Raw genomic sequence first — 14,778 nt, forward strand, 5'->3', positions numbered from 1 at the left:
AGCCAACTTTTTCACTCTCCACTTTCACTTTCATCAAGAGGCTTTTTCGTTCCTCTTCACTTTCTGCCATAAGGGTGGTGTCACATGCATATATGAGGTTATTGATATTTCTCCCGGCAGTCTTGATTCCAGCTTGTGCTTCTTCCAGCCCAGCGTTTCTCATGATGTACTCTGCATAGAAGTTAAATAAGCAGGGTGACAATATACAGCCTTGACGTACTCCTTTTCCTATTTGGAACCAGTCTGTTGTTCCATGTCCCATTCTAACTGTTGCTTCCTGACCTGCATATAGGTTTCTCAAGAGGCAGGTCAGGTGGTCTGGTATTCCCATCTCTTTCAGAATTTTCCACAGTTTATTGTGATCCACAAAGTCAAAGGCTTTGGCATAGTCAATAAAGCAGAAATAGATGTTTTTCTGGAACTCTCTTGCTTTTTCCATGATCCAGCGGATGTTGGCAATTTGAACTCTGGTTCCTCTGTCTTTTCTAAAACCAGCTTGAACATCTGGAAGTTCACAGTTCATGTATTGCTGAAGCCTGGCTTGGAGAATTTTGAGCATTACTTCTGTATGTATTTTATACCCATTCCTCTATCAGGGGACACTTAGGTTGCTTTCATATCTTCGCCATTGTAATGTTGCTATAAACATTAGGGTGCATGAATCTTTTCAAAGTGTCTTTGTTTCCTTTGGATAAATACCCAGGAGTGGAGTCGCTGGATTCTATGGTGTCCTATTTTCAATTTGTTAAGGAATCTTCATACTGGTTTCCAGCGCGGCTGCACGAGCTTCTGTTTCCACTAACAGCTTCTCCTCGCCAGCACTTCGTTGTTGTCTTTGTGATATAGCCTTATGATACATGTGAGTGATATCTCATTGTGGTTTGGTTTGCAGTTCCCTATTGATTAGTGATGTTGGGAATCTTTACATGTGCCATTTGGCCACCTGTATATCTTCTTGGGGAAAAAAATCTATACAAGTCCCTGCTTATTTTTTAATGCAGTTGTACGGTTTTCTTGATGTTGAGTTATATGAGTTCTTTGCATATTTTGGATATTAATCTCCTAACAGATATATTGTTTGCAAATATCTTCTTCAATTCAGTAGGCTGCCTTTTTGCTTTGTTTGTGGTTTCCCTCACTGTGCAAAAGCTTTTCACTTTGATGTAGTCCCACTTGCTTATTTTTGCTTTTGTTTCCCTTGCCTGAGGAGACAAATAAAAAACCAGCTAAGACCAGTGTCAAAAAGGGTGGTACTTATGGTTTCTTCTAGACGTTTTATGGTTTTGGGTCTTTTTCATTTAAGTTTTTCGTCTACTTTGAATTTATTTATTCCATCCACTTTGATTTTATGTCCAATCATTATGTGACAATGTGATCCAGTTTGATTATTTTGTATGCAGCAGTCAACTTTCCCAACATATTTTGTTGAAGAGGCTTTCTTTTCCCAGTTGTAGATTCTCGCCTCTGTTGTCATAGATTAATTGACCATATGAGTGTGGGTTTGTTTCTGGGATCTCTATTCTATTCTACTGAGCTCTGTGTCTGCTTTGTGCCAGTACCATACTGTTTTGATCACTGTAGATTTTAGCATAGCTTTTTGAAATTAGGAGCATAATACCCTTAGCTTTGTTCTTCTTTCTTAAGATTGTTATGTCTATTTGGAGTCTTTTGTGTGCCCATATAAATTTTAGAATTATTAGTTCTAGTTCTGTGAGATTGTCTTTGATATTTTGATAAGTTACATTGAGTCTGTATGTTGCCTTGAGTAGTATGGTCATTTTAACAATATTAATTCTTCCAATCTGTAAGTATGCTATATATTGGTCTATATTGATTTTTGTTTGTGTCTTCTTCAACTTATTTCATCAGTGTTTTATAGTTTTCCATGTACAATTCTTCTAGATCCTTGGTTCAGTTTATCCTTAAATATTTAAGTCTTTTTGATGCAATTGTAAATGGGATTCTTTTCTTAATTTCTCCTCTGATAGTTCATTAGTAGTATATAGAAATGCAACAAATCTGTGTGTTCTTTATCTACCTCTATTTAACTTTACACTCTATTCTGTTGTTCTTTTCTTTCTTTTTTTCACCATATGGTTGGTTTGTTCTGTCTTCGTTGTTTTTTCCCAGTTGGCACCTTGTTTTAGTCTGTTTTCCAGTTCATGCTTTAGTGAGCTTTGTTCTTAACTGGTGGATATCATTTCTGGTTTCCTTTGTTCAGTGGGTCTATCTATTGTACATTTTTTTTATTATTGTTTTGGATTTGTTTATGAGTGTATACGTATGTGTGTATATTCTATTATTTTAGTTATTATTTGCCTTATTTTGTAATTGTTATTGGTCTGGGGTGCATCTTTTGTTTCTCATTTCTGTATATTCATTTTAATCCCATTTAATACCATACCAAACCACCTCTGGAATCTCTATTCCCTGGAGAATCTCCAAACCCTGAGCCTTTGGAGTGGGAGCACTGACTCCAAGACACTAGACTATCAGTGAACTCCTAACCCTAGGGAGTATCAGATAGTGAGAACTACCACAAAAGCAACCACTTGTATACAGGACCCAGCATCACCCAACTGCCAGTAGCACCCTGGGCAAGATGCCTCATCCAAACAACAAACAAGACAAAAATACAAACCCAATCATCAGCAGACAGAATTACCACCTCACTCAGCCCTGCCCATCAGAAGGATAAAAAAACTCACCCCCTTCCAAACAAATGCAAGCACAAGTCACACCCTACATGAAGCTTACACAAACCCCTGGACCAACTTTACAAGGGCAGAAACCAAAGGAAGGAAGAATTCAACCTCAAAGCCTGGGAAAAGGAGACCTCAAACACAGCAAATTTAAAAAAAAAGAAAAAAAAAAAGGCAGAGAAATACTGCACAAATGAAGGAACAACCTAGAAACACACAAGTCCAAATAAATGAAGAGGAAATAGGCAAACTATCAGAAAATAATTCAGAATAATGATAGAAAAGATGATCCAAAACTTCGAAAATAGAATGTAGAGGATGCAAGAATCAATTAACAAAGATATAGAAGAAATAAAGAATAAACATACGGAGACAAACAACACAATTACTGGAATTAACAATACTCTAGAAGGAATCAATAGCAGAATATCTGAGACAGAAGAACGGATAAGTGAGCTGGAAGATGTATGTGTAAAATAAGATGAATGGTGTAAAATAACTGCTAAAGAGCAGAATAAAGGAAAAAGAATGAAAAGAACTAAGGATAGTCTCAGGGACCTCTGGGACAATATTAAATGCACCAATATTCAAAAAAAAAGAAGAGAAAAGAAAGAGTATGAGAAAATTTTTGAACAGATTAGAATTGAAAATTTCCCCAGCATGGGAAAAGAAATAGTCAATCAAGTCCCAGAAGCACAGAGTCCCATACAGGATAAACCCAAAGAGAAACATGCCAAAGACATATACTAATCAATCTAACAAAGATTAAAGACAAAGAAAGAATATTAAAAGCAGCAAGGGAAAAGCAACAAGTAACATACAAAGGAAACTCCATACATTTAACAGTTAATCTTTCAGAAGAAACTCTGTAGGCCAGAAGGGAATGACAGGATATATTTTAAATACTGAAAGTGAAAAATCTACAACCAAAATTACTCTAAGCAAGGATCTCATTCAAAATTGATAGAGAAATCAAAAGGTTTACAGACAAGCAAAAGTTAAGAGAATTTACTACCACCAAATCAGCTTTACAACAAATGTTAAAGGGACTTATATAGTCAGGAAATACAAGAGAAGAAAAAGATCTACAAAAACAAACCGAAAGCAATTAAGAAAATGGCAATTTGTTGTTCAGTTGCTCAGCCATGTCCAACTCTGTAATCCCATGGACTGCAGCACACCAGGCTTCCCTGTCCTTCATCATTTCCCAGAGCTTGCTGAAAGTTGTGTCCACTGAGTCAGTGATGCCATCCAACCATCTCACTCTCTGTTGTCTCCTTCTCCTTCTGCCTTCAATTCTTCCCAGCATCAGGGTCTTTTCCAATGAGTTGTCTCTTCACATCAGGTGGCCAACGTATTGCAGTTTCAGCTTTAGCATCAGTCCTTCCAATGAATATCCAAGATTGATCTCCTTTAGGATTGATTGATTTGATCTCCTTGCAGTCCAAGGGACTCTCAAGAGTCTTCTCCAACACCACAGTTAAAAGCATCCATTCTTCAGCACTCAGCCTTCTTTATGGTCCAACTCTCACATCCGTACATGACTACTGAAAAAGTCATAGCTTTGACTTTACGGACCTGTTGGCAAAGTAACGTCTCTGCTTTTTAATATGCTGTCTAGGTTTGTCATAGCTTTTCTTCCAAAGATCAAGTGTCTTTCAATTTCATGGTTGTGATCACCATCTGCAGTGACAAAAACAAACCCCAAACAATTAATAAAATGGCAATAGGAACATATATATCAATAATTACTTTAAATGTAAATCAATTAAATGTTCCAGCCAAATGACACAGGCTGGATGAATGGATACAAAAAAGAGACCCATATATATGCTGTCTACAAGCAACCCACTTCAGACCTAAAGATACATATAGCCTGAAAGTGAGAGGATAGAAAAATATATTCCTTGCAAATGGAAATCAAAAGAAAGCTGGAGTAACAACCATCATATAAGACAAAATAGACATTAAAATAACGAATATTACAAGAGATAAGAAAGGACACTACACAAAGATTCGAATATATTCAATACATTTCCTATGAAACTACCAAGGGTATTTTTCACAGAACTACAACAAATAATTAAGCAATCTGTATGGAAACACAAAAGAGCCCAAATAGCCAAAGCAGTCTTGAGAAAGAAGAATGGAGCTGGAGGAATCAACTTTCCTAACTTCAGATTATACTACAAAGCTACAGTCCTCAAGACACTATGGTACTGGCACAAAAACAGAAATATAGACCAAAGGAACAAGACAGAGAGCCCCGAGATAAATCCATGCACCTATGGGTACCTTATTTCTGACAAAGGAGGCAAGAATATACAATGGGGCAAAGATAACCTCTTCAATAAGTGGTGCTGTGAAAACTGGATAGCTACATGTAAAAGAATGAAATTAGAACACTTCCTAACAACATACACAAAGATAAACTCAAAATGGATTAAAGACCTAAATGTAAGACCAGAAACTATAAAACTCTTAGAGGAAAACATAGGCAGAACACTCATAGGCAAAACATAGCACAACACTCATTGACATAAATCAAAGCAAGATCCTTTATGACCCATCTCCTAGGGTAATGGAAATAAAAGAAAAAAGTGGGACCTAATTAGGCTTAAAAGCTTTTGCACAGCAAAGGAAACTATAAACAAGGTGAAAAGGCAACCCTCAGAGTGGGAGAAAATAATAGCAAATGAAACAACTTACAATGGATTATTCTCCAAAATATACAAGCAGCTCATACAAGTCAATACCAGAAAAACAAAAAACCCAATCAAAACAAGGGGGAAAGACCTAAACAGAAATTTCTCCAAAGAAGACATACAAATGGCTAACAAACACATGAAAAGATGCTCAACATCACACATTCTTAGGGAACTTCGTATCAAAACTACAATGAGATATCACCTCACTCCAGTCAGAATGGCCATCGTCAAAAAGTCTACAAACAATAAATGCTGGAGAAGGTGTGGAAAGAAGGGAACCCTCTTGCACTGTAGACTGATACAGCCACTATGGAAAACAGTATGGAGATTTCTTTAAAAAACTAGAAAACATAAAAAACATAAAACCTATGACTCAGCAATCCCACTCCTAGGCATATACCCCTGAGGAAACCAAAACCAAAAAAGATACACGAACCCCAATGCTCATTGCAGCACTATTTACAATAGCTAAAACATGGAAGCAACTTAGATGTCCATCAACAGATGAATGGATAAAGAAGTTTTATAAAGTTGTACCACAACTTCTTTATATATATATATATATGTATATACATATACATATACATATACAATGGAATATTACTCAGCCATAAAAAAGAACTCATTTAAGTCAGTTCTAATAGGTAGATGAAACTAGATCCTATTTATACACAGGGAACTAAGTCAGAAAGAGAAAGATAAATATTGTATACTAACACATATATATGGAATCTAAAAAGATGGTATTGATGAATTTATATGCAGGGCAGCAGTGGAGAGACAGACATAGAGAACAGACTTATGGACACAGTGTAGGGGGCACGTGGAAGGGGAGAGTGAGATGTATGGAGAGAGTAGCACGGAAATACATACGCTATGCATATGTGCTCCAGGACCTCACTCAGACTTCAAGCAACTTTATTCTGCTGCTGCTGCTGCTAAGTCGCTTCAGTCGTGTCCGACTCTGTGCGACCCCAGAGACGGCAGCCCACCAGGCTCTCCCGTCCCTGGGATTCTTCAGGCAAGAACACTGGAGTGGCTTGCCATTTCCTTCTCCAATGCATGAAAGTGAAAAGTCAAAGTGAAGTTGCTCAGTCGTGTCCAACTCTTAGGGACCCCATGGACTGCAGCCTAACAGGCTCCTCCGTCCATGGGATTTTCCAAGCAAGAGTACTGGAGTGGGGTGCCATTGCCTTCTCCGACATATGCTAACATATGCAAAATAGATAGCCAATGGGAATTTGCTGAATGACTCAGGGAACTCAAACAGGGGCTGTGTAACAACCTAGAGGGGTGGGATGGGGAGAGAGACAGGAGGGAGGTTCAAGAGAGAGGGGACATATGGATAACTATGGCTGATTCATGCTGATATTTGGCAGAAAGCAACAATTCTGTAAAACAATTATTCTCCAATTAAAAAATAAATTTAAAAAATACCACACACACACAAAAAAAGACCTAAATGTTAGACTAGGCACTATAAAACTCCTAGAGGAAAACAGGCAGAACGCTCTCTGATATAAATCACAGCAATATCTTTTTCAATCCATCTCCCAAAATAATGGAAACAAAAACAAAAATAAACAAATGGGACTAACTTAAATTCAAAAGCTTCTGCACAGCAAAGGAAACAATAAGCAAAACAAAAAGACAAACCACAGATTAGGAGAAAATATTTGCCAGTGATGTGACCAACAAGGGATTAGTCTTCAATATTTACAAACAACTCATAATGCTTAACAGCATCAAAACTAGCAACCCAATCAAAAAATGGGCAGAAGACCTGAATAGACATTTCTCCAAACAAGACATATAGATGGCCAAGAGACACATGAAAAGATGTTCAACATTGCTAAGTATTCAGTTCAGTTCAGTTCAGTCGCTCAGTCGTGTCCGACTCTCTGCGACCCGGTGAATCACAGCACTCCAGGCCTCCCTGTCCATCACCAACTCTGGGAGTTCACTCAGACTCACGTCCATCGAGTCAGTGATGCCATCCAGCCATCTCATCCTCTGTTGTCGCCTTCTCCTCCTGCCCCCAATCCCTCCCAGCATCAGAGTCTTTTCCAATGAGTCAACTCTTCACATGAAGTGGCCAAAGTACTGGAGTTTCAGCTTCAGCATTATTCCCTCCAAAGAAATCCCAGGGCTGATCTCCTGTAAATCAAAACTACAATGAGATATCACTTCACACCAACTAGAACAGCTATCATCAAAAAAAAAAATCCACAAACAATAAATGCTGGAAAGAGTGTGGAGAGAAAGGAACCCTCCTACAATGTTGTTTTGAATGTAAATTGGTACAGCCACTATGGAGAACGGTATGGAATTCCTTCGGTTCAGTTCAGTTCAGTTTAGTTGCTCAGTCACGTCTGACTCTTTGCGACCCCATGGACTGCAGCATGCCAGGCCTCCCTGTCCATCACCAACTCCTGGAGTTTACCCAAACTCATGTCCATTGAGTCAGTGATGCCATCCAACCATCTCACTCTCTGTCATCCCCTTCTCCTCCTGCCTTCAATCTTTCCCAACATCAGGCAGGGTCTTTTCAAATGAGTCAGCTCTTCACATCAGGTGGCCAAAGTCTTGGAGTTTCAGCTTCAGCATCAGTCCTTCCAATGAATATTCAATTCCTTTAGGATTGATTGGTTTGATCTCCTAGCAGTCCAAGAGACTCTCAAGAGTCTTCTCCAACACCACAGTTCAAAAGCATCAATTCTTCGGCACTCAGCTTCCCTTATAGTCCAACTCTCACACCCATACATAACTACTGGAAAAACCATAGCCTTGACTAGATGGACCTTTGTTGGCAAAGTAATGTCTGTTTTTGAATATGCCATCTAGGTTGGTCATAACTTCCCTTCCAAGGAGTAAGCATCTTTTAATTTCATGGCTGCAGTCACCATCTGCAGTGATTTTGGGGCCCCCCCCAAAAAAATAAAGTCCGCCACTGTTTCCACTGTTTCCCCATCTCTTTGCCATGAAGTGATGGGACCAGATGCCATGATCTTCATTTTTTGAATGTCGAGTTTTAAGCCAGCTTAAATGTTGCGTGTTTATTTCTCTGTGCCTATTTCTATATATCAGGTAAACTGATTACATGTTCTAACCTTGGAGAAGTGGCTTTATGTTGGAGCTGTCCGGCGGGACCCAGCAGCACACTCCTGTCTGGTCAGCTCTATGCTCTAAGGGTGCCCCCTGTGTGTGCTCTGTGTGCCCTTCCGCTGCGGTGGATCTGACTACTGTGGGCATGCCTGTAGGTGAGGCTCCCAGCCCAGTTCACTGCCAGACCTGCCTTGTGTGGTCACTGTTGGCCACTAGTGCACAGGGATAGGTTCTAGGGCATGTGGCTACGGGCCAATGAGGGCTCTGGGGCTGGCATCAGCCCACTGGTGTGTGGGTAAGCTCCCAGATCTGATAGGCTAAAAGGAGAACTCCAAAATGACATTTGCCAAAAGCAATGTCCTCAATGTAGAATGAACTCCCTAAAATGGCTGCCACCAGTATTTTCATCCCAGAGGTGGTCCCAATTGCCTCCTGCCTCTCCAAGAAACTCTTCAAGGTCAGCAGGTAGGTCTGACTCAGGCTCTCTTAGGAACAGAATCTCTGTTTCCTACGATCTTCTCGCACTCCTGTGTATAAGCCCTGGTGGCTTTCAAAGTCAGAGAGTCTTGGGTATTGTCTTCCCAGTCCAGGACCCACCAGGAACCCAGCGTGGGGCTCAGGCCTCTTGTTCCTCGGGGGGAACTGTGCAATTGTGATTATCCTTCCGTTTGTGGTTTACCTTCCCCAGGGTATGGATCTTCACTACATTGCATCTCTATTCCTCCTACCCATCTCATTGTGATTCCTTCTGTATATCTTTAGTTGTAGAAAATCTTTCCTGCTAGTCTTCAGCTTCTCCCATATGTAGTCGCTTTGTACCTAGTTGTAATTCTGCTGTGCCCATGTGAGGGCATGAACTCACTGCCTTCCTATTCTACTATGTCGGCCACACATCTTCTAGGTCATTCTTTCTCTTAAGATGTCTTGGGAATGAAAAGGAGTGGATTATATCACCCTATATTCATAAAGCCATTTTATGAATATTCCCTTTAAACATCTGACAGTCCCTTCCTGCAGCTATCCAAATCCTACCCATTCTCTTTCCTTCCCCCAGAGTCTTCAAGTCTAGCAGCCTACTCTGACTCATGGCCCTTTTCCTTCTGCTGCTTTCTCCCCATTCCGGGATCTTTTTCTCCTGAACACCCTTTGCTCATTAACCTGGTCTCCCTTGGCTTCTCCAGCCATTTCCCAGAAGTATGATATGATATTCTTAAACATGAATGCACATGAGAATAATCAGAAGGGCTTCTCGAACACTGAATTTTGAGTTCCACATTCAAAGTTTCAGATAGACTGGAATGCAGTCTAAGGACTTTTGCATTCCTGACAACTTCTCAAGTGATATTTATGTTCCTGGTCCTGGGGCCACTCTTGGGAATCACTGATACAACCAAAGTCCTTTGGTACCAATATAAGTGGTCCTTCCTCCACCTTGAAAGGTGTTACTATATCATTAGTTACTTTATATCACATAGCACACTGTGCATAGTAAGTGGGCAGGATAAGAGAGAAAATAACCATTATAAAGGGAAGATGTGCTGCTAGTCTTACCTGTCTCACTCTCTTGCCAGGTGGTTAAGATGATGATCGTTGTTGTATGCACCTTTGCCATCTGCTGGTTGCCCTTCCACATCTTCTTCCTCTTGCCTTACATCAACCCTGATCTCTACCTGGAGAAGTTTATTCAGCAGGTTTACCTGGCCATCATGTGGCTGGCCATGAGCTCTACCATGTACAACCCCATCATCTACTGCTGTCTCAACGACAGGTAAGACCTCATCCCCCATACTCTCTCCAGGACAAGACCCTACTAATCCCTCTGTTGAATCCCTGCTGACTGAACCATGTGATGATTAGTTTTCTATAGTCTGCATCACTCACTCCTCTCTCACAGCTGGCTCTGCTCAATTAGGTTGGCTGCTTGGGGACTACAAAGACAAGTGGTCTTGTCAGCATGCAGGAATAGGAGCCACGAGAAGATTTTTTTTTCCTTTCCAAGGGGAGCCAGAAACACATACCCATATTTGAAATCTTCAGACTTTTAAGCACTAGTTACCCAGCATTGGAGGGTCGGGTGCAGGGCAGATAAAAACTCTCTGTGATTAATATACATAAATCAGGTTGCCAGCTGGATCAAGTTCACAAATTTGTTCAATCTGCTCTAAGGATTCCATTCACAGAGAGTTGTGCATGCAGAAAGAGACAAAGAATCAGAGAGAGAAAGAGTCAGAGAATGAATGAGTCAGAAAGTGAGAGAGAACAAGAGAGAGAGAGATTGATGCCATTTGAATGTTATCTACCACATGGCATTTTTTTCCCTTCTCTGATCTCTCATTTTCCTCTTCCCAGCCCATCTGGGCAGGGACTTCCCTGGCAGTCCAGTGGTTAAGACCTCACTTTCCAATGCAGCAGGGGTGGGGCGGGTTCAATTCCAGGTCGGGGAGCTAAGATCCTACATGCCTTGCAGTCGGAAAACCAAAACAAAATCAATATTGTAACAAATTCAATAGACTTTAAAAATTGTCCACATCAAAAAAAAAATCTTAAAAAAATTTTTTTAGGTAGCTTTGTCCAGTTTCTTCCAGCACTTCTAGCAGGACAGGGTAAGCAAAAAGAAGTCAGAGCCTCAAAGGCCTGATTCTGCCTTTGTTCGGCCACAGGGGCCAGGAGAGCCTCCCCTGAAGTGGAAGCCAACTTCAGACAAGTAAGAAAAGAAAGAACCCTCAGGAATGGTGATCAGCAATAAGGAATCCACCACAGAGTGCAGAGTCTCCAAAAGGGAGAGCTGTGGGAAGCTGTGGTTGGCAGTTCAGTTATCTGGAGCAGCACCACAGAAGGGAGACAGGAGAAGAAGGGGGAGGGATAAAAGATTTGTTACATTTATAGCCAACAGTTATCAGCCGATAAGGAGCCTCCCATGAATGAGACACCCAGGGGACTTTGAAGACAGATATTCCCTGGGACTTGTCCAAATGGTCTTTGTTTAACTCACAGATGTATCTTTCTTCTAAGAGCCTCACAACCTGCCTAAACATTTCTAGGTTAAATCTCTCAGCACATCTTTTAAGTAAAAGCTGATTCTTCCTGCTCAAAACACAGGGAAACTGAGGCACACTGAAGGGACACGATTGGTAGAAAGTCAGTGGGCTACTTGAGGGAAAGGACTGGGTCTTGACACTGTATTGTGCATGTGATGAACGCTCGGTGAATGTTTTTACTGATGCCGAGCTGACCCAGAGCCGGTGGAGGCAGCATATTTCAACTGCCACCCTCAGTACAGACTTGCGTTTCACATGAACTTGGGTTCTAATCCTGGAGTTGACCTTGATGACTGACCTTTGAATCTTTTGCCCTTAGCATCTCCAGTTATCAATTAATTAAAAAAAATAAGAAGACAGAGTCTCATTTGGGTATACCCTCATATTAAACAGCTTCTGCAATGGTGGGAACACCCCTGATAGCAGGCCATATGCAAGCGTTACTTGTCCATCCACTCTCTTTCCAGGTTCCGTCTGGGCTTCAAGCATGCCTTTCGGTGCTGCCCTTTCATCAGTACTGGTGACCATGAAGGGTTCGAAATGAAATCCACTAGGTACCTCCAGACCCAAGGCAGCATCTATAAAGTCAGCCGCCTGGAGACCACTGTCTCCACAGTGGTGGGGGCCCATGACGAAGACCTGGAGGAAGGCCCCAAGGCCATGCCCTCGTCCCTGCACCAGATCTCCAATGACCCCTCTCACAGCGACTCTAAGACCACAATGGAGAGCTTCAGCTTCTACTCCAACATGCTCTCCTAGACCCCGGGGCTTTCAGCAGGCACGGCCACCTCTATCTTTGTCTTGCTTCACTTCATGCATGGATAAATCTTCGGTATAAAATCCATAAGAAACACCCTTGGGGCTTGTGAAAGTCTGAGAATAGTTTGAGTAAAACATTCCATTCTGGAGATAAAAACCTACATTCTTCTATATCTTTGTCACACACACGCTGCGTGACCCCAAAAAATCATTGACTTCTCTGAGCCTGTACAATGAGAAGGTTAAACTTGATTTTCTCTACAATCCATTCCAAGATTCTAGAATTAATTTCAATTGCATGTGCTCATTTCAGGGTGATTCCTGCAGTGCAGAAACAAATCAAACTGATCTGAAGTAAGACCCTGTCTTACTTCAATAAAGGTGTTCTCAGTCTTGCTTAGATTATTTTCCTTTAGCTGGTGGCTCACACTGCATCAGCCTCTGCTTGATAATGTAAACAAAAGGAGAAATCAGCTAAAATCTGAATGAAAGATTTAACCTTCTCTTCTAAGCACCAATGAAAATAAGGTATACTTCTGAAGCCCCTTTTGGCATCTCAGTAAATCAATGTATCATGGGATTGACAGTTTCAGATTCATCTGTATTATGTCCCCATTGACTCTCCTGAGCCACCAATGCAAATAGAATATGTCCACTGATACTAGTTAATGTCTGTTATGAATCAAGACTCAGGAGAACTGTGCAACACTTAATCTGATCCTCTTTCCTTATTTGTAAAACTAAGAGGCTGAATGACATCATCTAGGTGTCCCTCCAAATTTTAACATTCATCGGTTCAATGATTGTATGTGTTTTTTGTTTGTTTAACCCAAAACGGAATAATAGGAGCAGTAAGTCTAGTGACTTAATGCCCAGCTCTTTGAGATGTAGCAACTGCTAAGACCATGTATTAATATCCACATATGACATTCTCTGATTTGTCCTGGAACTGTGAGTACTTTCCTTCTCCTGAAAGATTTTTGCCTTTGACAGAGCAGAGGACTTTGTGTCAAGACTTGCATCTCTCTATCAGGCCTTAGCAGGCTAGGTCTCACAGCTAGAGAATACCACTGGGAAAGACAAACACGTGGGCTCCCTGCTCTGGCCTTTTGGTTATCTTAAGGCAGGGGCACTCATGCAGATTTTTCTTTATACTAGCATTAGGCATGTGCTCAGATGCTCAATGACTGAGGAGGCTGTGCCCTGCAACCACATTTGAGGGAAGAGGCCACCTTACATCTCTCTTTAGGCTCTGAATCTCCCCTTCCTGCCACTGGCTTTGCTGACCTCCTGCCTACAAGAGGTAGAATGATCAATAAACCCTAAAGAAGAAGAGTCGGTCAACAAAGAGTCATGAATCAGGAGAACTTCATGTCCTAACACAGTTTTGGGGTCACAGCAGGTGAGCATGCAATTTCTTTCTGTCTCCAGATCTGTGCTTTGACCAGATGTGGCTGAAAGCAGAGACAACATGTAACCATATAAATGCCTTCCTCATGGTTTGAAGAATGCATGCACAAGTCCTGCGTCCATCGTGTTGAAGGAGAACAGTCGTGCACATCAGGTTTACAGCCCTTACCAGCTGTGCTGGCCCTAGCCCTGCTAGGGCATTGGCAGGCCAGGAAGAAGCTGTATAGCAATAGTAGAAGCCAGAAGGACCTGACAGCCACATTCGCCAAAGCAGAACAAGGAGGATTAAACTAAGGAAACCAGCTCAGTGTAAACATGTGGATGGAATACTTAATTTAGGGGCAACAAAAGTCAGTGCCCAAAACATTTTAGTCATACTTCTAATAAAGAATCAGGCCATGTATGGATTATTCACGTCAGAGGGATGTAAAGAACTGGCATGATTATGAGAAGTACCCAAGAAGAAAATGCTAAGGAGTAGGGGGACTTTCTCTCTATGGAAGAGGTTAGAGTTGAATTTAACAAGGACTGTTGAACACTTAATCTGGACTTGGCCCTGAGCTGGGGACACACAGCTTCCTCTCTTCTTGAGAAAGCCTATCAGACAGGCCATTGCTAACTCACCAGTCTTAGTTGGTCTAGGCTGCCCAGCAGGCATGGAGGCAGTTGAGAAGCAGATTCTCCACAGGATTCTAAAGACCCACACTCAACATATATAATGGGGTCAAAGTCAAAGCCCTTAAGATAGCCTTTTGCAATGGACATTCTTTGAGATAATTCCAAAGAGAGCATCAGCCAATCTAGAGGAACTGAAGGGATGTGGTTGGACAGCATCATCGCTGCACATTGTAGGAGGGGGCAGTGTCAAATATGGCAGAACGTTTCCTCTGAGAGAGAGAGCCCATCAAGCCTTCCCCTGACCCACCCTCCAACACCCACTTACCTGATAAAAGTGCTGTCTTCTCCCCTGTGAGGAACACCATGATTTGTACTGTGCATGGGTCTCACTCTTATAGAAATGTGTCACCCTGCGTTTATCTCCTAAGTGGTTTTCCT

The 14,778-nt window shown here is 41.4% G+C and overlaps 1 protein-coding gene across 1 annotated transcript in view; it reads left to right on the forward strand.

Moving 5' to 3' along the window:
• Positions 1–12,312, forward strand: part of TACR1 (tachykinin receptor 1) — a 177,026-nt gene extending 164,714 nt beyond the window's left edge. Inside the window, exons 5-6 of the mRNA XM_010829693.1 lie at positions 10,087–10,283; positions 12,021–12,312. Of these exons, the coding sequence (XP_010827995.1) occupies positions 10,087–10,283; positions 12,021–12,312 (489 nt within the window). The remainder of the gene's footprint in view (positions 1–10,086; positions 10,284–12,020) is intronic.
• The last annotated feature ends 2,466 nt before the right edge of the window (positions 12,313–14,778 follow it).

This window comes from Bison bison, unplaced genomic scaffold, assembly GCF_000754665.1.
Source record: "Bison bison bison isolate TAMUID 2011002044 unplaced genomic scaffold, Bison_UMD1.0 scf7180017864508, whole genome shotgun sequence".
In the NCBI taxonomy this organism is placed as follows: domain Eukaryota; kingdom Metazoa; phylum Chordata; class Mammalia; order Artiodactyla; family Bovidae; genus Bison; species Bison bison.